At 42.2% G+C, this 21,212-nt stretch overlaps 1 protein-coding gene across 2 annotated transcripts in view; it reads left to right on the plus strand.

Moving 5' to 3' along the window:
• The window catches only part of Ano6 (anoctamin 6), a 148,643-nt gene that overhangs the window by 65,633 nt on the left and 61,798 nt on the right, over positions 1–21,212 (plus strand). For both annotated transcript variants that reach the window (XM_090324514.1, XM_090324520.1), the window contains one exon: positions 14,044–14,172. In XM_090324514.1, the coding sequence (XP_090180640.1) occupies positions 14,044–14,172 (129 nt within the window). The remainder of the gene's footprint in view (positions 1–14,043; positions 14,173–21,212) is intronic.

A 21,212-nucleotide genomic window follows, 5' to 3' on the forward strand; every position in this document is an offset into this window, starting at 1 on the left:
TTCTGAACTAATAATAATCCTCTGGAACATTCCAGTCTTTTATTTTTTCATCATTTGTTCTGAAATGCTAAGAGGCAGACGAGAGCCCATGGTGAGTTGAGGCAGGTGGGAAAATGCTTCGTGTGATGCGATGAGCTGATGGTGTGCTCAGATTCAAAGCAGGCTAAGCACTGAAGCAGCAACCTTTCTACCGCTTAAGGAAGAGTGAAGCGACAGAAAGCTTCCCGCTTAACCTTTTTCTTTTTTTGCTTAAGAGGGAAGCCTGTTTTGAATGATTTAAGCCATGGCCGGTGGCCATAGAAGCATCTGCTGCTCAGAAATGTTTTTAGAAGCCAGGGATGGAAGGACACATGTGAGCCCAGGACTTTGGGACCTAAAGTGGGAAGGTCATGAGAGAAACTCTTGTCTTTAAAACCGTAGAGGCAAACAGGCAAGTTTTAGAAAGGAAGATGACAGTTCCAAAGGGATGTAAATTTCCCGACTTCAGGAAAATTGGACTCAATCGGAATATTTGCAAAGCTCGTAGATTTGTGTGGTAAAATTGATAATTTTGAGGTGATGAGGGGGAGGGACAGTGTCCAGCCAGAAGACCGGAATGGCAGATGGCCCTGTCTGTACTGAAGGGCCAGGCTAAGGGCCCTGCAAGGAGTAGATAAGGACAAATGGATTGTTGAAGCTGGAGACTTGATCTCTAAGAATGTTACAGAATGGAACTGTTAAGCAGACTTTTAAAAATTTTAGTATTTGATAATTAGGAAGGTTACTGGGAACCATGAGAGAAGTCAAAGCATATTCCTTTTCTTGATGTCTGAACTGAGCTGTGCCTCCACACCTTTTTGCTGTGCTTATTTTTGAGGTACCATTTTATCTTTTTACCTGAGTGGACCTGGACCACACGCCCCTATTAATGCCTTCTTCATAGCTAGGGATTACACAGAACAGATGTCTGCTGTGTTTCCAGTTAGTGGTTATTGTGGGATCTTGCAGACTTTTTACCTGGGCTGGCCTTGAACCATGATTCTCCTGTCCTCCCCTTCCTGAGTAACCAGGATTACAGGGGTGAACTATCATGGCTTTCTTTCTCTTTCTTTCCTTCCTTTCTCTTCCCTTCCTTCCTTTCTCTCATCTCTTTCTCTCTTCCCTTTCATTTCCCTCCCTCCCTCCCTCTCTTCCTTCTCTCTCTCTATCCCTCCTGCCTTCCCTCCTTCCTACCCTATCTCTCTTTTAATGGGGGCATATTAGACAAGCTTCTTTATGTGTCTTGATTTTAGCAAGAAAGGTAGAAAAAACTGCCTTTAAAGAGAAAAATGAAGAAATGTGGTTCTAGAGAGTATGCCTATGTCAGAGTAATTGATCTCAGGAAGACCGTGGGATAATGGATAGAAATCAATTTCTACAGGAGACGAAATCAATAGGCACTAATGTAAACTCTTGCCCTTAACTCTAAGTATCAGCTGGTTAAGTGAGGACCACAAGAGCAGAAGCTAATGACTGATTATAAGCATGGATAGGTGTTTTGATAATGAAGCCTGGTACGAATTGGACCAGTGGTAGGGATGTCAAGAAGTTAATCTAAAATCCAGTTCGCATCCACATTTGTGTGTACCTGTAGAACAAAAACAACCCAAGGCCTTGGCTCCTCAGTGTTGGTGAAGTCACCTGCCTCTTACTTGAGAGGGGTATGTGTGTGTGAGTGAGAGAGAGAGGGAGGGAGGGAGGGAGGGTAGGGGGAGAGAGAGGGAGGAGGAGAAAGGGGAGGGGGAAGAGGTGGAGAGGTGGAAAGAGAGGGGGGAGAGGGAGGGGGAGGGAGGAGAGGGAGAGGGAGAGGGAGAGGGAGAGGGTGTGAACACCTTTCCTACAGATTGAACCCAGGACAGTTGGCACTCTGACTTGACCTACATATCCACTTCTGGTTTTGGGGTTCTTTTTGCTGGTTATTTAGAGATGAGAGTCTTTCAGAGCTGTCTTGGCTTTGAGTGAAGTCCTTGCATCTCTGCCTCCTGTGTAGTTAGGTTATAGGTGTGAGCTCCCAGTGTTCCTTTACAGAAGAACACGGGAAGAACACGGGAAGAGGGACCAGCATCACCATGGAAGAGCCTCACAGGCAAGGACAAGAGTGGAGCTGACTGTCCAGTAATACTACCTGACAGGTGGGAGTGCAGAGCAGAAAGTAAATGGAGAAGACGGGCTGCATTCTAGCAGGAAAGCCTGTGTTCCCATGATTATAATTCCTAACATTGGCCAGGCACTCCTGGTGAACCCCTGATTCAGGTTTGCCTGAAATACTATCTACAAAGCAAGCTGAGATCTGAGGATCATGGTTCAAAGCCAGCTTGGGTAGGAAAGTCTGTGGAACTTTTGTCTCCAGTGAACTACCAAAAAGCTTCAAGTGGAGGTGTGACTCAAGTGGTACAGTGAAAAAGCTGAGGGACTGTTAAAACCCTGAGTTCAAGCCCTACCTAGCACCTGTGCACACAGACACACAAAAATACCTGACGACTTTCAAGGGTCCAGATATAGGCAGATGGAATAGAAGACAAGTTAGTTAGAAAGTAGTGGAGACAAGAGCCAGGGCATACCAGGGGGAATGGAAAATAGGTTATTGATAATGTCACATGAAGCAGAACTTGATAATTGTTGGAAAGTTGAAAATGATAGGAAAATCTGAAAGTTTTTCTTTCTGTAAATATACCCTCTCTGTGAGCTATATGTGGCTCATGGATGCATCTAACTTAATTCCCTTTTATACTTCTCCCCCACTCAACTTACTAACAGCAGCAGCATATCGTAATTGATTTAACATCTTCCCCTCTGTAAAACTGTGCTTATTTGACCTGGTTTTCTTCCCTGACTTCCAGAAATTTCATGCCTGTAAAATGTCTTGTGAATTCTTGCCTTACAGAGTATTGCATTTGAAATTCAGGTAGCGATCTGTTATCTGGGGATGTCAAGATTAATTTGACAAACACATGGGAGAGGAAAGCAGGAAGCTCTGGGCAGGGTGGACAGAATTGTGATATCTGTGTTTCCCATGGAACTGGGCTGATTCTAAGTCATCCAGAAGCTTATTACAATAATAGCCAGGAATGCCCACAGAAGCGGAAAGAATTGCGTTCAAGTTGAGATGCTGTTGGCAAATAACTTCACTGTATTGTAACCTAAAAAAAAAATACACAGCATGTATGCGAAAAGCCATCATAAAAATTTAAAGAGAAAGCATAGGACTTAGTGGGAATGCACATACAATATGCATTCACAGGGTTCCTTGAAAATTGTAAAGGGGAAGCGGGCTTTCTGAGGCCCTTGCTCTCCATCCCATAGGCTGAATTTTTAATCAGTTTAGAAGGCAAAACGGCCCTGGAAGGATGACTCAAAGTCCTTTAATTTCTAAAGTCCCCTCATGAACTGTAGCTTTTCTTATATAACAATAACAATAATAACCTCTTTAATCCTTGTGCATGCTCTGTGTCTGTCTCTAGCCAGAAACTGTAAATATGCTTTTACCTGGAAAAGTCAAATGATACCTCTAAAAGGAAAATGCGTCTTCAGCTCCTTCTTCCAAGTCACCTTTTGAAATGTAGGTTAATGTGACCTGACAGGTTGCCATAACTACCAGAGAGCATCTCCATTCCTTATAATGGATGAGCCAATAAGACAGATCTTCACCTTGCTAATATGAATTAGAATGCATAGAGTCAGGGCCATTCTTGTTGCTGCTAGAGCAAAATTGGATTGCTTCATCCAAGATCCCCTAAAACAAAGGCAGCTCATGAAAAACGTGAGGGAGCGTTCAGCAATGCTCAGAGGATCAGGACTGCTGCATGGGTTTATGCCTTTAGCCATGTGTCTGTATGTATACATGTATGTTCTGGTACTAGGGCTTGATTCCAGGATATCAGGCTTTCAGCTTTTTCCTGCTCAGTGGTGGTTTTCTAACTCATGAGCCAAAGCTCCATATCTGACTTTTTGGTGGCTAATTAGAGATAAGAGTCTCACAGACCTTCCTTCCCAGGCTGGCTTTGAACCGTGATCCTCATATCTTGGCCTTCTGTATAGTTAGGATGATAGATGATTAGCCTGGCTAATCTTGTTTTTAAGTTTCTTTTCTTTTCCTTCCTTCCTTCCTTCCTTCCTTCCTTCCTTCCTTCCTTCCTTCCTTCTTTCTTTCCTTCCTTCCACCACCCCCCCCTCTCTCTTTCTTTCTATAAACATGGGATCTTGTGAAACAGGAAGTTTGAAGAGTCAAGTGCAGCAAGGTCCTTTTTTTTTTTTTTTATGCCAGTCCTAGGGCTTGAACTCTAGGCCTGAGCATTCTCAAGGTTATTAGCACTTTACCATTTGAGCCACAGCAACATTTCCGGCTTTTTCTATGTATGTGGTACTGAGGAATTGAACCCAGGGCTAGCTGCATGCTAGGCAAGCATTCTACAACTAGGCCATGCTCCTGACCCCTTTTGAGACTTATAAGAAAAAATGTTTTCACTTCTTATTTTTAGCTTTTCTTCTTTTGTAGGCAGAAGTTGTTTTGAAAGCCCCCTTAGGACACTGAGCACAAGGTGGAGTGAGGAATTAGCGCCTGTGTGTTCCCGTGCAGCTCTGCTCCAGGGCCCCTGTTGGCAGGTTGTTTTTCCTTTCAGGACCTCCCTTTCTTCACATATGAAAAGGCAGAAACTGTGCAGTCAGAGTGGCTGTCATGTCATTCAGAGACCATACAAGGATGGAGAAAGCTTGTGGCTGTCTTAAAAGCATAGTCATAAAATAATAATACATTGAAAGAGTCTTAGCTAACATTTCTGGATGCCCATAGTTACTTATGCACATTGCAGGCAGAGCGCTTGCCAGCAGTGAAATAGCACCAGCCCCCAGTCCACCGAGCCCCTTCTTTTTTTTTGCCAGTCCTGGGCTTGAGCTCAGGGCCTGAGAACTGTCCTTGGACTTTCTTAAGACTAGAGCTCTACCACTTGAGCCTCAGCACCACTTCCGGCTTTTTTCTATGTATGTGGTGCCGAGGAATTGAACCCGGGTCTTTGTGCATGCTAGGCAAGCACTCTACCACTAGGCCAAACTCCGGCCCCCGAGCCCCTTCTTATACTCTTCCACATGAACTCAGTTCATTGCAATCAGAAACTGGTGCTTTAGAACCTTTGTACCATGTATCCTTGAGAAAGTAGAGTTATAGGTACCAAAGTACCAACCAAATGAATTGAGAATTAATATTACCTAGCAATATTAATAAAATATCACCAGCGCTATCCATCAACATGTCTACTGAGCACTTGTACTAACTCTTGCTAATAGAATTTTCAACGAATTAGGGATGAGATTTACATTATATAGTATTTTGATTAAACCAGTATCAGTTTCACTCATCATTTAGTACTAATCAGTGTGTTTAGTATTGACTCAGAGAGTACTCTTAACATTTGAAGGCCTATGCTAGGCTAATCATACTCTTGGTTAGAACTTACTTTTGTGTGTGTGAAGCTTATAAGAGTGACTGTAAACTACATCTACGTGTAAGAAAAGAGACTCTCATCTCCAAGTAACCAGGTGTGGATCAAGTAATAAACTCCCAGCCTTAGCGAGAAACTTAAGGGAGATTGCAAGGCCCTGAGTTCACAGAACTGGTACAAAACAAAACAATGGTCTTAGGAAATGAGCAGGCTTTTGTTTTGGCCAGAAGTGATAATGGAAGTCCACCTTGAAGGAAATGTTCTAGTAGGTGGTGCAGCTTATAACGTCTGTATCCTTCATGGCTTTGCCAGGCCTTCCCGCTGGTGGCATAAGGACCACCCAGTCCAGACAATTCCTGAGACATGAGCTGATAGTACTGTCAAACACACTGACCAAATGTTCTTTCTAGAAGCACCTAGGGTCAGTGTTCGTACAAATGGGTACAGAAGTGCAGCCAAGTTCATATGTAAGCCTGTCCCAGTGAATATATTGCAGTGGCCTACCATGGGCAAGTAAAGGGATATGGAGATGGCGTGTGAAACTGCTCTAGTGAGACAGGAGAAGAGGAAGTTAGAAAGACACAGTTAAAAGCAGAAATGCTGGACTAAAAAATCTAGACTTTTGAGCTGAGGAGACACAACCATGAGCCTTTGGTTGTCATCCCATGGAACTGGCCCTGACGGCTGTGGCACTGCCCCTGTGCTGTCTAGGAGATTCACTGACCATGGAAAGCTGTGCAAGCCCTTGAACAGGACTGAGAAGACTGAGAAACGGAGTTAGGTTTATATATCTTATTTTTCTTAGGTTGTGGTACAAAAGGGTTTCAGTTCAAGTCAGATTATGAGTACATTGTATCTTAAGCAATGTCGTCCCCTCCATCATTCTCCCCCATATTTTTGTGTGTGTGTGTGTGTGTGTGTGTGTGTGTGTGTGTGTGTGTAATTGGGGTAGTAGTATCAGAGTCTAGGCACTGCCTTTAGCATTCTTGGACAATGCTAGCCTTCTACCAGTTGAGCCATAGCTCCACTTCTGGCATACTGAAGATAACAGTCTCACAGACTGGCCTGCCCTTCTGGCTTTGAACCATGATCTGCAGATCTCTACCTGAATAGTAGCTAGGATGATAGTGTGAGCCTCTGGTACCTGGCTTCTGAGATTATCTTTGAGCTTAATTTATCCTACATCATCTTTTACCAGAATCACTATTCTTATGGTCTTGCAAACAGATGGCAGTTTCTTTTGCAAAAGGAAAGTAGAAGCACAGCCATACTAACTAGATGGGCATTTTCACCTTTCCTTTTCATTGTCTGGTTTCTCTTTACCATTCCTTTCATCTCTGCAGCTTGCCTTAAAGGAGGTCTGCACTAAGATGTTCAAAGCAAGAAAGACAGGGGGAACACAGACAAGCAATATAAAGAAAGGAAGTCGTGCTAATGAAAACCCTAATTACAACTTCACTGTGGGTTTATGGAAAAGCTCAGCTCACAGAATGGTCCTGACAAGAAGGCTCTGAACTGAGCATCTTCTGATGACCGGAAGCCTTTTATCTGTGTGTGTGTGTGTGTGTGTGTGTGTGTACTTTTTTATGGATCTCAGTACTGCATTCACACTATACATGAATATTCATGCTGTATCTCTGAGCTCTATACCCACAGCTCTAGCTGGTTTTTGCTTTTTATATTTGTTTTTGGGGTTTGGTTTTGTGTTGTTTTTGGTCTGAGACTAGGATTCAAATTCCTGATTTGACATTTTGATACCAACTGAGATATATCTCCAAACCTCCTGGTTTTAATTTCTTTTCAAGATCATTTCAAAGTTCTGTCTTCATATTTCCTGTGTTCTAGTTCAGAAACTTTAAACTTTGAGATAATATGGAAATCACTTTCTTGCATGGTTGAAAGGGAAATACTTAATAATTTCCTGGAGTCATTGTGCTTTCCTTCACCCTCATCCTGTGTGTATCTTTGTTTGAAACGTGATGTTTTAATAATAGAATTCCAGGGTTTATTTTAACATAGAGAAACAGACAAATCCCATCTAGCAGATGAGGAGCCACTGATATATAACTGTTCCTTGTGTGAATAGCTGCAGCGGGAGGACATTTTCGTAATACGGTTGGATATTTATGAGCAACCACATCTGTCCCCTATGAGAAATTACTAAAAATAACTAATTCAGCTATTTGGAAGCTAGCTGTTGTCATTTACCAGTGTAAAATAGCATTGCATTTTGGGTTTTTTTTTGCATTTTTTTAAGAATGATTGTTAGATTTAACTTGGAAAAAATTAAACCAAATAAGTAGTAGGTTCTAAGTCAAGGGAAACATGTGAGTCAAGATACATAATTGGTATGTGGTAGGCATACAGGTAGCGTGTAATCTGTAAAAGGCAAGTCAGTGGGTTAATGAGCTCGGCTTAGAAAATATGTCAGTGCTGCTGAACTCAGAGTCCGCTGACAGGCTCCGGAAACCCCTCCCCTATTTCCTTTAGGGACTTCTAAAAATGAATTCTCTCTGTCCTGCTCCCACTCCTCTGATGTCCCTTCTAATGGTGTCTTAGTCAGCAACACATTGTTCCCATTGATGTGAGTACCACCACTGACAGTGGAGACGGCTCAGCCCATTTCAGCATTAAAAGGGCATTGATGCCCTTAACTTACAGAGCTGCCATTAGCTGCAAGGGTCCTAAACTGAACCACATGGAATCTTGGGTATCTGTTCTATTTTGCCATCTGCCCACCCACCCATCCCAGGGAAGTCTGTGTGATATATCAGAAAAGCCCAAGACAATTTACAGCAAAGCGAGTAAATCATCACATAGTTTGGTTAGGTCAGAGCTCTGTTGGAACTGTTTAGCAAAGCAGTGATTCCATTGGGCACTGATGCTTGCACGCCCCAGTTAAAAAGCACAAACGGACCAAGTGAGGTCTCCTCACACCTGCAATCCCTGCCACTGGAGAGGACAAGGTGAGGTGGATCATTGTGAGACAAGCCAGGGCAAAGAAACAATTCCTGAGACTGCATCTCAATCAATACACCTGTGAATCCAACTAGGAGTTCTGGGACAGACTGGGTAACAAAAATGCATATATATATATATATATATATATATATATATGAGCCTTACTTGAATAAGAGAAGCAAAAAATGGGGGGGATTGGAGGCACAGCTAAAGAGGTAGAGTGCCAGGAAGGAAAAGGCTCTTAAGTACAAATCCCAATGCTGCACCCACCCTCCACCCCTCCACCCCAAAAAAGCCAGCCAACACAATATGAATTCTGACTGTGATTCTGGAAAGATGGGCAAGCAAATCTGGTAAAGGTGTTCCAGGCAGCCTTACCCTGCTGGTGAATATGTTGATTTGGCATTTCCTGTGATCGTTATTTAGCAACCTATATATCAGAAGCTTTTAAAAAGCCAAGGCACTTAAAAATCTGCTTCCGGAGTCTGGCCTAATGAAATAGCACGTCGACATGTGCACACATACATATGTACAAGGACAATCATCTCAGCCGTGTTGATGAAAGCGGAAAATTGGAAGCCGCTTCTGAGTTTCTCAGTGGAGGGAACTGTTTAGCTAAATTATATTGCAGCTATTAAACATGATGATGAAGATTATGTAAAGCTCGAAAATGTCTGTGATGGATGTTTATAAAACAGTTCATATGGTATGGCACCGTTTTGGTTAATTTATGTGCCTGTAAGGCTGTGAAAGGCTCAACTCCAAAATATTAGCTCATCTCGGGAAGGTAGAAGTCATATGGGATTCTTTTAAGAGTCTCTCAGACTTTCTTGCTTAAATTGGCTTCAAACTGTGATCCTTGGATCTCAGCCTCCTGAGCAGGTAGAATTATAGGCATGAACCACCTAGCACCTGGCTAAATATTAAGTTTTACAGGAAGAAAATAAAAAAGGTCCTAGTGTCGTAAGAAAAAGTAAGTTTAATCAGGCCTCAAATGACTGATTTCTGTAATCCTAGCTGCTCAGGAGTCTGAGATGTGAGGATCAAGGTTCAAAGTTAGTCTGGGAAGGAAAGAAAGTCTGTGAGACTTTTACCTCTGATTAAACTCCCAAAGCTGGAAGTGGAGGTGTGGCTCAAATAGTACAGCTCTGTAGCCTTGAGCAAAAAGGCCAGTGAGAGTGGGAGACCCTGAGTTCAAGCCCTGGTACTGGCTCCAAAATACAAGAGAGAAGAGGGAGAGAAAGAGAGGAGAAAAAGAGAAAGAGAGGGATAGAGGAAAGAGAAGAGATGGGGGAGCGGGGAGAGATGGGACAGAGAAAATAAACCTGAGCTCCTCTGTATAAGAGTTATCAGAGAACTCAAGACTTGATTTCAGAAGTGCTTAGTGGCGCTACCAGAGCCAGGGAGGAGAGGGCGCTGTGTGCAGAGCTGTGCCTCTGGGTACCTCCTGACTATGCCTTGATGAGCTCATGGGATGTTTCTGGAACAGCCTGATGCACTTGACTGAAGCACACTGGAAGCCCTTATTTCAGGACACACATCCTCCTGGACCAGGCTCTGCTGTACTGCTGATGACCATGGATCCCTGAATGTGCACCATGGAGTTGTGTGCCTGGGTGATTGCCAAAACCTGCTGCGTGCTCATCTTTCCATCCTCAGTCTTTCCACCACACCTGCAGTTCTTGGCACTTTTAGGGGCTTACATTCTTGGCATTTTTCATGGCCATTTGATCAAAGTAGAAAGAATAAAATGCAACCATCCCTGCTATTTCTGCAGTATTTCTGCGGGATCGCATAAAAGAGATCCCCTTATTTATACTTTATGTCTACTGTAACTGTGTCACAATGAGGCAAAACAGGAATGTATGTCATCGCTAACTGCATGGCATGCAAATAAAATTTCAACTCTATATTTTATGAGATCTAAATATTTACATACAGCATTTTGCTTTTAAACTTGTTTCCCTTACATTTTTTAAAAATCTAAGTCAATTTGGAGTTTACTGGAAAAATAGCAGATCAGGTATTTTCAGTTTGGTTCTGTCTGTACCTTGGTTTTTCTCCTGGTACTCTGCTTGGCATTAATGACTTGGATTTCTAGTCTAGAGGGGTTATGTGTGTGTGTATGTATGTATGTGTGTATGTGCATGTACACACATGGACACATGTGCTTGGGCCCTGTCTCTGAGCTCTCACCCTCAAGGACAGCTCCACTAGCAGGTTTCTGAATGCTTAAATGGACTTTCCTGCTCCAGCTGGCTTTGAACCATGATCCTCAAATGTCAACCTCCTGAGTAGGTTACACGCTTACAGGCGTGAGCCAATAGTGCCTGATAGTATAGTTCAAAGGAAGAGGCCCAGCACTGGTAACCTCTAATCCTGGCTACTCCGGAGGCTGAGATTGAGGATCACGGTTCAAAGCCAGCTAGGGCAGGATAGTCCGGGAGACGCTTATCACCAATAAACTAGGCCGAAAAAAGCCAGAAGTGTGTCGCTGTGGCTCAAGTGGTAGTGTGCTAGCCTTGAGCACAAAGTGGCTCAAGGACAGGACCTAGATCCTGAGTTTAAGCCCTAGGACTGGCAAAAAAAAAAGAAAAAAGAAGAAAATTGAAGTTTGGCTTCAGTAACTGTAATACTAGCTACTCAAAAGGTCACGACCTGAAGATTGAAGCTCAAAGCTAGCCCAGACAGAGACATTCTTGAGACTGTTGTCTCCAGTTAATTAGTCAAAAGCCAGAAGTGGAGCTGTGGCTTCAGAACTAGAGTGCCAGCCTCGAGCAAAGAAAGCTAAAGGATAGTACCCGAGCTGAAGCCCCAGTAAGGGTATCAAAAAGGAAAAAGTATCAAAAGAACTCTGTGGCTGAAAGGAAAGATAGGACTTAGCATGGCTCTAAGGCATTAAGAACTTTTTTGCTCAAGGCCAGTGCTCTGCCACAGCTCCACTTTTGACTTTATGCTGGTTCATTGGAGATCAGAGTCTCATGGGCTTTTCTGCCTGATCTGGCTTTGAACCTTGATCCTCAGATCTCAGCCTCCTGAATAGTAAGGATTACAGTTGTAAGCCACTGGTACCCAGCATAGTAATTACTCAGAAATGTATTTCAGTAACTGAAATAGAAAATGAAAGAATTGCATACTGGCCTCAGCTTTAGCCTTGATGTGTATCTCCAGGTTCTTGGTGCTGTGGCCAGGATACATCTAAAGGCAGAGAGAGGCACTGTTCGGGTGCCTGGGACTGGGGTGAGGCAAGGGTCCCCCGGCAGGTGGCATGTATCTGCTCAGTGGGTGACAAGCCTCCCCACACCCCGTGATGGAAGACAGGAAAGAAATATTAAGTATCAGTGTGATGAGTTTCACAAGAAATCCATCTCAGCTAAAGTGTGAGGAAAAGCAGGAAGTAGTAGAGGGGTGGTGAAATTGGGTGATTTTTGGGCTAATTGACACTGAATACTGATGAGAATTAATCATATTTAGTGAAAAGAATGCATAAACTGTTTCATCAAAGAATTAAACTGCATTCCTTCATTGTTATTTTTAATTTTAAAAATTTTATTTTACTATCTCTGGTTGGACAAAAGGCTTTCAATTCCATTTTCCCAATCCATTTTTAGCGAGAAAAGAAATTTGTGTGTGCACATACACAAATGCGTGCATGTGCACGCTGCCAGTACTGGGGCTTGAATTCAGGGTCTGAGTATGGTCTCTTAGCTTTTTTTTTTTTCTTTCTCTGCCAGTTCTGGGGCTTGAACTCAGGGCCTGGCACTGTCATTGGGCTTTCTGAAGACTAGTACTCTACCGCTTGAGCCATAGCACTAGTTCCGGCTTTTTTTCTGTGACTGTGGCACCAAGGAATCGAATCCAGGGCTTTGTGTGTGCTGGGTGAGCACTCTACCACTAGGCCAACGCTCCCAGCCCCTTAACTTTATTTTATTTTGTGTGTGTGTGTGTGTGTGTGTGTGTGTGTGTGTGTGAGATGGGGCTTGAACTCTGGGACTGGGAGCTGTCCCTGAGCTCTTCAGTTCAAGGCTACAACCCTACCCTTAAGCCACAGTCACACTTCCTGTGATTAATTGAGATAAGAGTCTCTGGCTCTTTAGTGCCTGGGCTGGCTTTGAATCGAGATCCTCAGATCTCAGCCCCCTGAGTAGCTAGGATTACAGGCGTGAGCCACCGTGCCTGGCTTCCCTTAGCTTTTTAAAAATCAAGGTTGGTGTACGTGAATTAATGCACCTTCTATCTGGCAAATATCATGTAACCCTTTTACTAATTACAATAAAAAATGCAAAAAAAAATAAAATAAAAAATTAAAGTAAAAATAAAATAAAAAAGAAATCTTCCAAAGAGAAAAAAAAAAACAAGGTTGGTGCTCTACCACTTGAACCACAGTTCCATTCCTGACATTTTGGTGGTTAATTGGAGGTAAGAGACTCACAGACCTTTCCTGCCCTTGCTGGCTTGGAACTATTGCCTTCAGATTTCAGACTCCTGAGTAGCTAGGAATACAGGTATGAGCTACCAGTGTCCAGTGGCTGCTGCTACTTTGAAAAACACGTCTTCAATTTGTTTGCTGTGGATGAGGGGACATTGCAGATTTGAAAACAAGCACCAGTGAGCAGCAGTATGGCTTTGGGAGGCACGGGAACTTGTTTTCTTTTTGGCATTTGTTTATGGTTATAAAGTGGTTCCTTAAAAAAAATTGGTTCCTGTGCCGGGAGTTTGGCCTAGTGGTAGAGTGCTTGCCTAGGATGCACAAAGTCCCGGGTTCAATTTCTCGGTACCACATACATAGAAAAAAGCCAGAAGTGGTGCTATGGCTCAAGTGGTAGAGCTCTAGCCTTGAGAAAGTCCAAGGACAGTGCTCAGGCCATGAGTTCAAGCCCAAGACTGACAAAAAAAAAAGGTTCCTTTTTTAAAGTAGTAAGGTCTAGAGGGAAATAATTGAGAAATGATTTAAAACTTAAAAAAAAAATAATGCATAGGAAGGATGACGTTCTCTTCAAGTACATCCAGTTTCTACCTTCTTGCTAAATAAACTCCATGTCCCTTTGCTCATTTCCAAATGTGACATCCATTTTGCTGTTGGTGGCAGAAAAAAAAAAAAAAAACCTCTAGAATGATGAATGCGTGTGTTCTGTGCACAGCTCCATGACATCCCTAAACACCATATGAGAAGACCGAACTGCTCAATTCACCAGGAACATACTGTGCTTGAAAAGACCATGGCGGCCACAGCCGCTTTGGCAAGCTTCTCCTTAGGAATCGATACGGATGTCTCAGTGAGCACACCCTTGGTGTTTTTGAAACTAGAAAATACTTCTAAAGCTCTGTGCTGCCAGTTCATGCTACTTAGGAGGCTGAGATCTGAAAGTTGAGGTTTGAAGCCAGCCCCGGCAGGAAAGCTGATGAGACTGTGATCTCCATCCAAAAGCTGGAAAAACAGTTGTGGCTCTAGTGGTAGAATATCAGTGTTGAGTGGACAAAGCTAAGGGATGGTGCACAGGCCCTGAGTTCAAGCTGCCAGAACTGGTTTCCCAAAAAGAGTGGCAGTGGGGGTGGGGAGATAACCAAACTTGTAAATTGTCAAGTTTCCCAAGGTGTATCTCACAATTTGTTTTTTTACTCCCTGTAGGAAGAATTTAATGGAAAAGCAGATTCTCTCTTTTTTAATGATGGACAGCGAAGAATTGACTTTGTCTTAGTGTATGAAGAAGAAGGGAGAAGGGAGAAAAATAAAAAGGGTACAAATGAAAAACAAAAGGTAAGAGCTTTTTTTGTCTTATTTTTTCTTCTAATACTATAAAATGAGAAAATAAACATCTGTTATCCTGTAAGCAGGAACATGAAGGTCATGTTAAAATATCACATACCAAAGCATGTTGATTACATATTTTTTCTATTCCTGTTCCTTCAAGGCATGTTAACTGCAATTTCAGAAAAGAAACTTTGCCATTGTAACTTCTAGGCTTCCTCACTTTCATGGCTGAAACAGGGTCTTAATGAGAGAATCACATCAGAGTGTACCTAGCTATGTGCAACGAGGCAGGGAAGGAAGCTAATGAAAACTGATAAAATGATTTCTAGCATGCCCTATGTTCTCAGGTGTTACAGGTACACTAGCATGTATTTGCTCATTTATTTCTCATCATAGTTCTGTTACCACATCCTTGATGAATGATAGCAGACTTGTAGAGTAGGTTACTAATTATCCAAGTATATGGATACAAAATTGAGCCCTGCTTCCAACTTCTGGTGATTGTTTGTATTGGCTGTTAACCACTTGAGCCATAGCTCCACTTCTGAGTTTTTTTGGTGGTTAATTGGGAGTAAGACTCTCACAGACTGGCTTCAAACTGTGATCCTCAGATCTTCGCCTCCTGAGTAGCTAGGATTGCAGGAATGAGCCTGTGCTCTCCAATATCTTGTGAATTGAGAACCTGTTCTCTCGACCTCTCACATTCTCTGCTACTTTCTTTCTGTTCATCCATTTCCACTCACAGTGCTTCTAACTCTTTCCTTTGTTAAAATTCTTAGTGGGAACAGAGCCATCTTTAAGATAGTAAAACAACAGGTCAGAGGTCTACCAACTATCTGGAACTCTTATACCCAGACTGCTTTAATCCAAATAGGACAAAAAAAGAGGCTGTGTGTTACATGTCAGCATTAGTTTTACCTACTCTGGAAATCATTATTTTTCTGGAATATGTGCAGTGGTACATAGAGTTGTCCCTCTCTGTACTTCCTGAAATTCATACCAGTCTCATTGTTGTTGTTGCTGTTAATCTTTAAGTAGTCATAGAAAGATGTTTCAGTGTATCATGTGAGTTTGTCAGTACAGTACATCTTGATCAATGCCGCCCCTTAAACTGTTGATTTCTCACTATTCTTTCAAGCCAAGTGATGACTCATTTTTGTAAAATGAAAAGCAATCAGTATTATTTTATCTGCATGTGTAAATTTGGAAGGGATTAAGATTGCAGTTGACTATTTTTGTGGTGCCATTGAATGAGCTCCAAGCTTTGGGATTTGCTATTTAACTTCTCTTTTTGCCACAGTACTATTTGGGCGTATAATTCTATCAAATAAGTCCCCAGATGACAATGACTTAACAGTAAAGTGTACTTTGTCGCTACTGTGAAAAATCAAAGGTGACTGCACTCGAGTGTCTCATGCCTATAATCCTAGTTACTCAGACTTGAGACTTAAGATCACATATGAATCCAGCCCTGGCAGGAAAGTCATGACTTTTTTTTTTTTTTTTTGCCAGTTCTAGGCCTTGAACTCTGGGCCTGAGCACAGTCCTTGGGCTTTCTCAAGGCTAGAACTCTACCACTTGAGCCACAGCACCACTTTTGGCTTTTTCTATGTATATGGTACCAGGAATCAAACCCAGGTCTTCATGTGTGGTAGGCAAGCACTCTACCACTAGGCCAAACTCCCCGCCCAGTCCATGAATCTTTTATCTCCAGTTAACCACCAAAAAGCCAGAAGTGGAGCTGTGATTCAAGAGGTAGAGTGCCAGCCTTCAGAAAAAAAAAAAAAAGTCAGAGATGGCACTGCTGTATAGTTGGGGCTTTGTTTTCTTCAGGATGTGAATACAGGTTGACACAGGCTCTGCCATAGCGATTCTCTGGGTCCTGGCATTAGGGGTAGAGATGTTAGGAGAAAGGGGGTACTTCATCACAGCTTAGGTCTAGAAGCAACTCCATAACTGCTACTCATCTCCCACTTAGCAGAACTTAGCAGGGTACAAAGCCCAGCAGCAGGACAGCTACTAACTGGCCTGTGACCTGTACAGATTTCCTTATTCAGTACCTGTGTCTTTTGTCTGTTTTTTTTTCTTCACATTTTAATAGAACTAGAATCAGAGTACCTCATCCAAATGGTGAGTCATAATTGACTGGCTGATTTTTTTTTTTTACTTCTTTTTGTACAGTATTGGGGTTTGAACCCAGGACCTAGGAACTGCGCCTTCATTTATTTATTCAAGGCTGGCATTCCACTACTTGAATCCTAGACCTCCACTAGTGACTTTCTGTCAGTTAAATGGGGATTAAGAGTCATAGACTCTTAGATCCCAGATCTCGGCCTCCTGAGTACAGGATTACAGACATGAGCCACTGACACTTCACATGTCAATAAGAAAACATTCAGGTTAATTAGTAATCATGCATTAAACAGGAAAATGCACTATAGTTAAGATTAAGTAATATATACATTTTACATAAATTTTTAGCACAAGTTAAATAGTATATTAACAGCCTCTATCTCTCTATTTGAATTCAGAGACCTTGTACTTTTCCTATGCTTTTTTCTAATTAATTGAAAGTATTTTCTCTGACTTTTCTGCCTAGGCTGAATCCTTCAGATTTTTGCTTTCTAAGTAGTGAGGACTTCAGACATTGACCCCCAAAGCCCAGCCCCCCTTCTCTTTTTTATTTGATTGTTTTCTTAAAACAATGATCTGAGGTGAAAAGGCATACCTTTCCTATATTTTACATTTTTATCACTAGGGACAGAATGGCTTAAAGTAACTTATTTTCCTGTGGGCACTAAGGTCTATTCTGTGCATATACAGCTCCCATCATCAAGTATTTATCCTCCTTCCATCTGTCAGTAAGTAGGCTTGAGGCTTTATAAAGTAAGTTAAACAGATCTGACCCATTAAACTATAAAGGAAACAACTCTGATTATAAACCAGAGCCTTACTGCCAGGGCAAAAGGGCTGGGAGCTGACTCATTACATTATTGATGACTTCTCTTTTGCTTTAGCTGGAAACATAGGTCCCAAGGGAATGCTTACGAAATCAGGAGGAACAAGGGTGCCATTAATTTTGGCAATCCTCGAACTCCTGAATTGATAGAACTTGATGTTAGGTTTTATAAGTATTTGTGTTCGTATAGAATCCCATTTTTATGAACTGGAAAAACATTCTCAAGTTTGATGGTGCTCCTGTCAAGGTTTTTTGAGGATTTAGGATGGTACCAAAAGAAGGCAATTTCTAAAACCCCTGTTTTAAGAAAAAAGGAAATGTGTAAAGTCGTATTGATTTCCTAAAGCAGTGCCGTGGTTGACTTTGCCAGGCTTTGTGGAAAGTGACACTGCACGTGTTTTAGGGCTCCAGAAAGAGAGACAGGCTGACCAAGGGCAGAAACACAAGCAGAGCCTTAACAGGCCAGGTCACCTTGTGAACAAAGAAGACGCTGCCCTCCCCAACCCTCCAAAAGGCCAAGTGGCCTGCAACCCTGTCCCTGCTGCTTGAAGCCACTCCAGAAACTCGACACCTACATGGGTGCTTGTGCATTTTCCTTTTAGCTGGGAAGTTGTTTGAGAAGGCATTGACTTTGCTTAGACTAGGCTTAGCCCAGACCAAAATTTGGATTTTTTTTTTGTGCCAGTCACAAGGAAATTGAATTCAAAATAATGCTAAAAGGACAGAGAAAGTCTTTTGATTTTTGCTGGTCACTGGTGATTCACACCTGTAACCCTAACTACTCAGGAGGCTGAAATCTGAGGCTCTTGATTCAAAGCCAGCCCAGCCAGGAAAGTTTGTGGAACTCTTATCTCCAGTTGACCAGGAAAACAATCTGGATGTGGAGGTGTTTGGTTCTGTTAAACCAGCTTCACTTGCTGATTGCTACAACCCAGAGCAGAAGGAGGCAAGAAGGGGTCATCACTTCTCATGGCCCTTGTTTAGACAGTACAGCTCTTCTATGTGTAATCAGCTTGGATACCCTATAGTGGATGAATGAATTAAAAAAAAAGTGATGCATGTACATATATTATTTGTATATACTCACACATAGACATACGCAGTAGAGTTTTATGCAGCCATCAGAAAGAATGAAAGTATGGTATTTGTAGAAAAATAGATCACTTTGGGGAATCATCCTGAGAGATGTAAGCTAGCATGAGTAGAAAAGCTAAGGTATAAGACAATCTCCAGGCCCTGAGTTCAAGCCCCAGTATTGGCACACACAAAAAAAAGTTAAACCATAGACATTAAGAATATAATGGTGAGCTGGGTCTGGTAGCTTACACCTGAAATCCAGCTACTCAGGAGGCTGAGATCTGTGGATTGTAGTTCAAAGCCAGCTCAGGTAGCAAAGTCCTTGAGACTCTTATCTCCAGGGAACCACCAGAAAATAGGAAGTGATGCAGTGGCTCAAAGTGGTAGAGTGCTAGCCTTGAGAGAAAAAGCTCAGGAACAGTGCTTAGGTCCTGAGTTCAAGCCCCATGACTGACAAGAATATAATTGTGGGTAATAGGGCCTTGTGGGAGAAGACAGTAAGGATGTGTTTCTGAAAGGAAGCAAAATTCAATGAGGAGTAACCCTAAGAAATACTCAGTAGCACCATAACTGCCATTAATTTATTGTTGAAAATTGCTGATTTTTAAGTATGTGATGTAAAGTGCATGTTGACTACCTCAATTTATTTTTCTACAGCATATAAATATTTTTAAAGAACATGTTTCAAGTGGCAAGTTCAGGCAACTTATTTGTCAGAGGCAAGTGAAAAAGATTGGAAGAAAGTGCAAAAAATGACTTGAAATCATTTAGAGAAAATTATTCAGGATAAGAGTAATTCAATGATTAGGTCAGGATAGAAATTTGAAGTCCAGGCAAAGAAAAGGAAACACAAGTCTGGGTAATAAAATGATTTATAAACCGGTCACTGGTGGGCCACGGCTATAATCCTAGATCACAGTTCAAAGCCGGCCCACACACGAAAGTCTCTAACAGTCTTTTTTATCTCTAATTAACCACTAAAAAAGACAGAAAGGGAGTTATGGTTCAAGTGGTAGAATGCTAGTTTTGAGCAAAAAAGCTCCAGGCCTTAAGTGGAGTTCCAGTCCCAAGATTGGCAATAAAAAAAAAGAAAAAGATTTATGATAAACCATACGTTTTGTTCAGAAGTCAGAGGCTATGTGGAGATTTTGCCTTTGAGCTTTTTAGTTACCAGAGAAAATAAGCAAATATTACTAGTAATGTGATCTATTGCTTCACTGTGATGCGTTGTTTAAAAGAAATGTTGGCTGTGAGTGGTGGCTGACAGCTGTAACCCTAGCTACTTGAGTGGCTCAGATGGGGAGGCTCACAGTTCAAAGCTAGCCTCGGCAAAAAGTTGATGGTATCCCATCCTGGGTATGGCAGTGGATGCCTGCCAACTCAGCTGCACCAGAGAATGAGACCAGGAAGATTGTGGTCCCGACCAGCTTAGGTGATAGTTTCTGAAATTTGCATCTCAACCAAAGAAGCTGGGTATGATGGTGTACACCTGTCATCCCAGCTGTGTGGCAAGTGTACCATCAGAGGATCCAAGTCCAGGTCCATACCTGGCAAAAAGCGACAACTGCCTTCAGAGTCACCATGGCAAAAACAGGACCCTAAGTTTAAACCCCTACTACTTGCCCTCTCATCTCTTCTCCCCCCCTCCCCAAATATGCTATTCTGAAAGAGCCTTTAGTAGGGTTTCAAGAGTTTCCTAAAGAGGAAGGGAAGACCAGATGGACTGAAAATAGACTAACCTCCTCCAAATAGAAAAGGAAAATGGGCAAAGATGAGAACTATAAAAAACAAAAACACTGTGAAATTCAGGTATTTACCACCACAGTCCCGGAATTAGCATCTCGGGCTCACTGTAGGAGTTTGGGGAGGAGATATGGTTCCCAGTGATGGTGGTTTGGAGACCAGAAGCCCAGAGAACGCGGCAGGTGTTCTGTATTTTGTTTTAGGGTGAAATCGGCTCTAAATCTTTAATATTTCATACTCAATAGTTATTCTTTTTCTTTTAAAAACATTTTTGTTGGTTTCCTTGCTTCCCCATCTTCCTTGATGTTGCTAAGACTAGAGGTTAAAAGAAATAAATTGGGATCAGCAGTTTCATATTACAGCAACAAAATGTGTTGCTGGTATAAGCACGTTTGGTTTTATTTTTGAATACCCGGCACAAAAGCAAGGAATCCAAGCTTGGCTGCTTTGCTTCCAAAATGGGAAATATCCTTAGGCGCCAACCTTAAAACACACACACACATACACAGAGAGAGAGAGAGAGAGAGAGAGAGAAAAGACAGCAAAATACAGGAAAGTAAAAGTAAAACCTGGTAATTCCCTGTGAGCTCCTAGAAGACTTAACCAGCATATTCACAAAGATAAAGGAGAAAACCTTTCTCCTAACTCTTCCTTTTGTGTAGTTGGTTGGTTTTGTGGTGATACCAGGGCTGGAGGCCTTACATTCTTGCTCAGGTTTCTTGCTGTACCGCTTGAGTCACACCTCTACATCTAGCATCTTGCTGCTTAATTAGAGAAGGAGTCTCATGGGTTTTTCTGCTCTAGCTGGCTTTTTTTGAATCAAGATTCTCAGGTCTCAGTCCCTTTAGTAGCTAGGATTATAGTTGTGAGCCACTGGCACCAGTTCTAATTGTTCTTCTTGAGATCTAGCCTTACATTTGAATGAAGAGGCCAACACGTGGTCTGGTATTTAAAGCCACCTTTGTCTTGCCCTTTTTCAAAACTATCTATAAAAGGTACAGGGTTGATAAAATATCATCTGGAAGACATTCTGAGGGGGAGAGGCTTGCCAGGAATAATCATGAAGGAGTAGTTGCTTATAGGCCCTATCCATTTGTATTCATGCACCTGTCCCCAGAAAACATGGGGGTCCTAGAATATTTCTGTAATAAGAGTCATCCGAGCTGCTTATTAAAAACAATTGTAGCCTCGTGCTGCTCGTTCAGGCCTGTAATCCTAAGCTACTCAGGAGGCTGAGACCGAGGATCACAGTAAAGCCAGCCTAGGC

This window comes from Megascapheus bottae, chromosome 2 (genome assembly GCF_031878675.1).
Source record: "Megascapheus bottae isolate mThoBot1 chromosome 2, mThoBot2.hap1, whole genome shotgun sequence".
NCBI classification, from domain to species: domain Eukaryota; kingdom Metazoa; phylum Chordata; class Mammalia; order Rodentia; family Geomyidae; genus Megascapheus; species Megascapheus bottae.